We start from the raw sequence: 6,000 nt of genomic DNA, 5'->3' as shown, positions 1-6,000 counted from the left end.
CAACAAAAAGTTTATAAAATAGTAAATATAGTGAGAGATAGCTTTTGTAAAAAGGCATATTTTCTTTCGCTTTTTGAGACACATTGTCTTAAACAATGTTGAAGTTGATATTTTTCCCGGGCCTCCCGATTTCACAGCATCCTTATTTCTTGTTCTTTGTATTTTCTGATTTTCCTGCCGTGACTATTTGTCCAGAAACAAAGAGTTTTCTTTGTGTTCTTTTGTTGCAGTTTTGGGATCCAACCCAGGGTTTTGCCCATTCACCTGCTTACTACTGAGCTACAGTCCAGGTCCTCCCTTTAAAAAAAAAAAAAAAAAAAAATCATTTATTTACTTTTTATTTTTGAGACAGGGTTTTGCCTGCAGTGTAGGCTGGCCCTGAACTCAGTTTGATCCTCTTGTGTCAGCCTCAAGATGTGTGCCACCACACCCAGTCCTTTTAAAAAAAATTAATATTTACTTACATGTTACTCCCAGAAAATCAGGGAGACTCAGAGTAAAGTCTAAATAATTGCAAATTAAAGATTCTCCAAGATTGAAGAATGTGGGAACAAGAAGCCCTTAGATACTGAGTGTATGTGCAGGGAGGTGGGGGTTGCTGTTATGTGGTGAAAATGCAATTAGAAAACTAATTTGCTAGTGAGTCTGCAAGTGGAGCCCCTCCTCCTCCTGTGCTTTCGGGTTGTGAAGAAGCAACTTCCCTATGCAGTTCAGGCTGGCCTTGAATTCACCTCCTGCCTCGTCTGCTAAGTGCTGGGGTTACAGGCCTGCTCACTCATACCAGCTTCTTTCTTTCTATCTATCTATCTACCTTTCTTTCTTTCTTCCTTTCACATTCTGACCATTTATTTGCAGCAGACGTTTCACATCCACAACTCTCTCCACTCAAAAGTTCTTGGACACGATGCCTTAGGCCTTGGCCAATCTTAGAATGCAGTCATCTGATTCACCCACCCTTTGAATAGCCCCGCAGATAGTGTAGGTTTTAAACTGGCTGTTGAACCTGCCTGTGACCTTGTCGACCTTGGCCACGTTCATCCGGATGGATGCGCAGTCCTTGGCACCAATGATGTGGTTGCTGGTGGAGCGTTTGTGCAGCACGTAGGAGTCCATGAACTCGCTGGCGTGGTTCTGCATGGTGCGGCCCTGCCCATTGCCTCCACACAACAAGCCCGAGCAGAGAAAGGTAGTCCCCTTCTTTCTAAAGACCCTTCTCTGAGAATTCAAGGTTTAGACTGATAGCAATTATGCCCTGGGCAGGAAGGGTCAATTCAAAGCACAGAGGAAGAGATGAAAACTCCTTGCCCTTACCAATACTATTTTTATCTCTCTTAGCTAAATTTGACCTCTAGTTTCCTCTAATTTGTTTATTCTCTTTCCTTTAACAAATACTTAAGCACTGTTTTCTTGGCTGATTAGGTCATGGAGAGAAAAAAGCCCTGCCCTGGGAGCTAAGGGTGTAGCACAATAAAAAAAGCCACTCCCTGGCAATGTTAGTTAGAACTAAGGCAGGAGGGTAACAGTACTGTGGTCATGGTCAGGGTCAGAGCTGTCCAGCAGAGCTTTCTACAGCAAGGGAGTTATTCATTGTGTGCAGACTGACCTGAGTAGCTGTGTCAGTCCATTGTTTTACTAGAGAAACAAATAGAATACAAGACATACAAATGCATAGGGATTTACAAGACTGGCTTACACTGACCACCCAGAGAGTCGGATAAGGAAGTGTGCAGAGGGGGTGTGCACTCAGAGACCAAAGCTTTCAGCCCAAGGACTGGAGCTCACTGCAGTGAGACTGATTGTGTATGGGAGGCTGAGGGGTCTATGATGGAAGGCCTGAGGGTCCACACCCGAAGCAGAAGACTCATGCCAGAAGCCAGGAGTCAACATCCAAGCTGAAGAACAGAAAAAGACCCAGCCTTCCTCCTTGCCCCTTTATGCCATCCAGGCAATGAGCTGCCCTTGGGTGGGTCTTCCACCCTCCAGTGTGGACAATTGCTGACCTGATTTATTTAGTTAAGCTCAGTTTCTTAAGTTAATACAGTCAACCCACCATTACAGTAACCATCAGCCAAACATGGCTAACAAGTATTTGAATTGTGTTTAGTACAATGAAGGAACTGAAATTTTAATTTAACTTCAATTGTAATCAGTACAGCTGGTTTGAATGATACAGGCCTAGGTTCCAGAAGGGGTTAATAATTAAATAATGTGAATTGATAAAGGAAGGATTTGAAAAACTGAGAACACAGAAGTATGTCCTAAGGGAGAATTCATGAGCTGTGCCCAGCTCCCATTGCAAGTGAGACAGCGTTTGGGGTCTAGATAGGAGACTGAGCTACTCTCAGGGCAGAAGGCACAGCTGACAGCTCGGACTTGAAGTTGTAGGTAACCCTTTACTTTTTCTTTCACTAGTAGGGATTAAACATAAGGCTTTCAGGTTTGCTCAGGTCCACCACCAGCTCTTTTTGTATTTTTTTTTTTTTTTTTTATACAAGGGTTCAATAAACTTCCCAGGTTGGGTTTGAATTTGCCATCCTCCTGCTTTAGTCTCCCAAAAGCCCTGGGATTATGGGTGTGAGTCACCATACCCATTTAAGAGTTATTGATTATTTTCTGATCTGTGGGATAAAAATAGCTCTTATCTTCTGCTAGGCATTATGTTGAGTGCCTTACATGGATGACTGCATTATAACAACAGCCCTTTGAGGGGAAAAGACATTTAAACAAGTGACTGAATTTATGAGGAAGATCCTTTGAGCTGGGTGCAGGGACATACACCTGTAAACCCAGCTACTGTATTTGGGAGACTGAGGCAGGACTGCAAATTTCAGGCCAGTTCAGGTAACTCAGTGAGAACCCTTCTCAAAATAAAATTGAGGGCTGGCCAAATAGCTCAGCTGATTGAAGTGCCAGGCAGCACAGGGGCTGGGTTTCTATTGCGGGACCTGCCGTGCCAGCCCCACCCAGCCCCCAGGGGGTGCTGAGATGGCAATTGAGACTGGGCACGGTGGTGCACGCCGGTAATCCCAGCTCTTGGGAGGCTGTGAACAGGCAGATCACTATGAGTCCCATCAGTAGTGACACTTTGAACACCCTGTAGGCCCTCCCCTAAAATACAAAAATAAATAAATACATACATAAATAAATAAAATCGAAAAGGACTGAGGATGCAGCTCAGTGTGCCCTGGACTCAACCCTCAGTCACACACACACACAACCCTTGGGGGAGAGGGAGGAAGAAGCACAGATTTATCTGTGCAGTTTGACACTCGATTTAGGGAAAGTTTCAGGAAGGTTAAATGGGGCGGAGCCCCTCCCCCTAACACTCCTAGCTAAGTCACAGGTGGGAAAGATCAGGACAGGTGTGAGAGGAAGCCAGCAGGCCCCAGGGATGTCTTGGAAGAAAGGACTCTCGGTTCTTTGGGCATATGAGAGTTAACACAGAGTACATGGTAGATGGACTTCGAGAAGAGCCTTAAGGTTGCTGAAGTTGGATTTTTTTTTTTTTTTTAAATCTTAGTAAAGCAGGAATCAGGGCCTTCTGCCAAGAAAAGAAAGCAAGATGGGGCGAGGAGGGGAGGAAAAGGAGATCTGTAATAGCATCGGCTGCGACCGCTGTAGTAATCATCATCCCCACCAGTGGCTATCGTGTGCTTATTATAGGCAATCTCACACATATCTCATTTAGTCTTAACAATAGGATGAGACATAATTTTCAAATTGTAAGGCAGGAAACTGAGGCTCAAGAAAGGGTTTTACCTTAGGGTTGGGTATAAAACAGTGGCAGTTTTTGGCTAGCATGTAGTAACAAAATTGTCTAACAAGTATAGCAAGCAGGTTGAACACAATACGTGTTGTAACAGCTATTGTAACGGGGTGGGGTGCAGAAGGCAGAGGTCCTTCATATGGTCGGGGGTGGGAGACCCCTCTGCTAAGGGGACACGTGAGCTGAGAACTTGAGGATGAGAAAAGTGGAAGCGTCTTCCGGCCCCAGGAAAGCCAGGTGCAGAGGCTCCGGTACAAACTAGATGGGCACCTCTAAGGGTGCTCAGGTAGCGTGGAGAGCTGGGGGATACAGGCCAAGGTGGGAGGTGCGACGGCAAACCCGGGAAGGATTTGCGCCAATCGGAGTCAATGAAATCGCGCTCCCACGCGGCAAGGGCCAGGCTTGTGCAGCTCGCCGACCGGGTGCTGTCGCTGCGAGAAGCCGCCCCGCGCAGGGACGGGGCAAGCGACCCGGACAGCGTCAGGTCCAAGGGTCAAGGGTTAAGCCGGCGAAGGGCTGGGGGAAGAGGGGTGTGACCCTCTGGGTGTCGCGAGCGCCGGGCAGCGTGTAGAGCCTGCTGGGTGAGGCCACCCGCGAGGTCCCTCGCGTCACCCAGCTTCCGGCTGGGCAAGCTACCCCGCCCGCGGCACCGCTGCCCCCGGCGAAGGCGGGCTGGCTTGATTTTCAGAGGGGGAGGCGGGTCCGTCTATCAGAACTTCAGGAGGTCGGACCCCTTTTTCTTGAGAGCGATGAGGAGATAAAATTAAGTACGGTTAGAACGAAGTCATATGGAAACTGCTCTTTTGATTTTTATCCGGTTTTCTTCTCCTGGCCCTCCAGAAATGAGTGGCTTCCCCGTGCGCTCTCCAAGTCACCCCCTCCAACAGCGAACTCATGGTTTCGCCCCTCAACCCGGATTGGCTGAGGGTTTACGCCTCGACCAGGGATTGGAGAACAACAGTTTTTACCTAATCCCTGTGTGCCCATTAGCTGGTCGTCCCCGTTTCTGGGCGGAGTGGTCGGGGACGGTTTCCACCCTCTTGTTTACGGAGCGCGTAGTTGTAGGTCTGGGGCTGTCTCCAAAGTTCCCTATTTAGCTCCTCGGACCAATTGGGGCCTGGCTCCACCCTCTCCCTCTCCCTCGCACGCGTTCCTCGTGGTACGGCCCACACTTTTAGAGCGGCGGCGCGTGCGGACGCCCGTCGCTGCCCCCCCCGACGCGCTTGGTACGGCCCGTGCTGCCTCCTTCCCTCCCGCGGCTGGCGGCGCCCCTCCCGGTCCGAGGCGCTTGGTGCCGCCCGGGAGAACCAGGTCATCGGTCGGTTCCCGTGAAAACAAAAACAATCGGCGGCGCCGCGGCGGGCATCCGAAGTCAGACAGTGGGGGCTGGAGAAGCGGCGTCGGTGGGGCGGGCAAGCGAGTGAGCGGGCGAGAGCGGCGGCGACGCGCCGGGGCCGGGGCGCCATGGGGCGGGCGGGCTCGGGCTGCGCGGGGCTCCCCCGGCTCCGCGGCTAGCGCACCCGCCGCCACAGTCTCACGCACCGCCCGCCTGGGGGACGAGGAGCAGGACGCGGCCTCGGGGGGGCCCGGGCCGAACGGCTGCGGACCCCCGGGTGCCGAGGAGCCGGGCGCCGCGGCCTCCGGCATGGATCAGTGCGTGACGGTGGAGCGCGAGCTGGAGAAGGTGCTGCACAAGTTCTCGGGCTACGGGCAGCTGTGCGAGCGCGGCCTGGAGGAGCTCATCGACTACACCGGCGGCCTCAAGCACGAGATCCTGCAGAGCCACGGTAGGGCCCCGACCGGGTCCCTTCTCCCCCGCCGGCCCCCAGGCCCGGCGACTTTGCCCTCCTCTTTGCGCCGGATTTACCTGGAGCCCGCGGCGTCCTCGGTGCTAAATCAGAATGAGCGCGAGCCCACCCGGAAACGCGGCCCACAGTCGGGTTCAACGTGAGTGGGGAGCCCTTGGGGCGTCCTCGCCACGTGCAAACTGCCGCCCGCCGGGGTAGGCGCCTCTCGCCCTTCGCCGGAACGAGGGTCTCGGGACCCAGGTACGCGGATGACACTGGAGCCAGGGGTCCGTTTGCGGGAAGCCGCTTGGCCTCGCTCGGCCCTGATTCTTGGCCTGGGGACCTTCTTTCCAGGTCTTTTTGTTTGTTTGAAAGTCGAATGATATTCTTAGCTGTGGGTTAGCAGGACAGCCGCTCTTCAACTTCACAATTGACTCCTGTGTGGGA

At 51.8% G+C, this 6,000-nt stretch overlaps 2 protein-coding genes and 1 pseudogene across 3 annotated transcripts in view; 1 reads left to right on the top strand and 2 right to left on the bottom strand.

Annotated features, from left to right (window-relative positions):
• Window positions 1–909: 909 nt before the first annotated feature.
• LOC101568227 lies at window positions 910–1,137 on the bottom strand (annotated as a pseudogene).
• A 3,718-nt stretch (window positions 1,138–4,855) lies between these two features.
• LOC111813059 (predicted GPI-anchored protein 58) lies at window positions 4,856–5,413 on the bottom strand. Its single transcript, XM_023702948.1, has one exon. The coding sequence runs from the start codon at window positions 5,411–5,413 to the stop codon at window positions 4,856–4,858; it is 558 nt and encodes a 185-aa protein (XP_023558716.1).
• The window catches only part of Rmnd5a (required for meiotic nuclear division 5 homolog A), a 53,563-nt gene continuing 52,538 nt past the window's right edge, over window positions 4,976–6,000 (top strand). For both annotated transcript variants that reach the window (XM_023702927.1, XM_004642788.2), the window contains exon 1: window positions 4,976–5,553. In XM_023702927.1, the coding sequence (XP_023558695.1) occupies window positions 5,412–5,553 (142 nt within the window). In that variant the 5' untranslated portion in view covers window positions 4,976–5,411. The remainder of the gene's footprint in view (window positions 5,554–6,000) is intronic.

Source organism: Octodon degus, unplaced genomic scaffold (genome assembly GCF_000260255.1).
Source record: "Octodon degus isolate 3935 unplaced genomic scaffold, OctDeg1.0 scaffold00162, whole genome shotgun sequence".
In the NCBI taxonomy this organism is placed as follows: Eukaryota; Metazoa; Chordata; class Mammalia; order Rodentia; family Octodontidae; genus Octodon; species Octodon degus.
The sequence above is the reverse complement of the archived record's forward strand: the minus strand, read 5'-3'. Positions and strand labels throughout refer to the sequence as shown.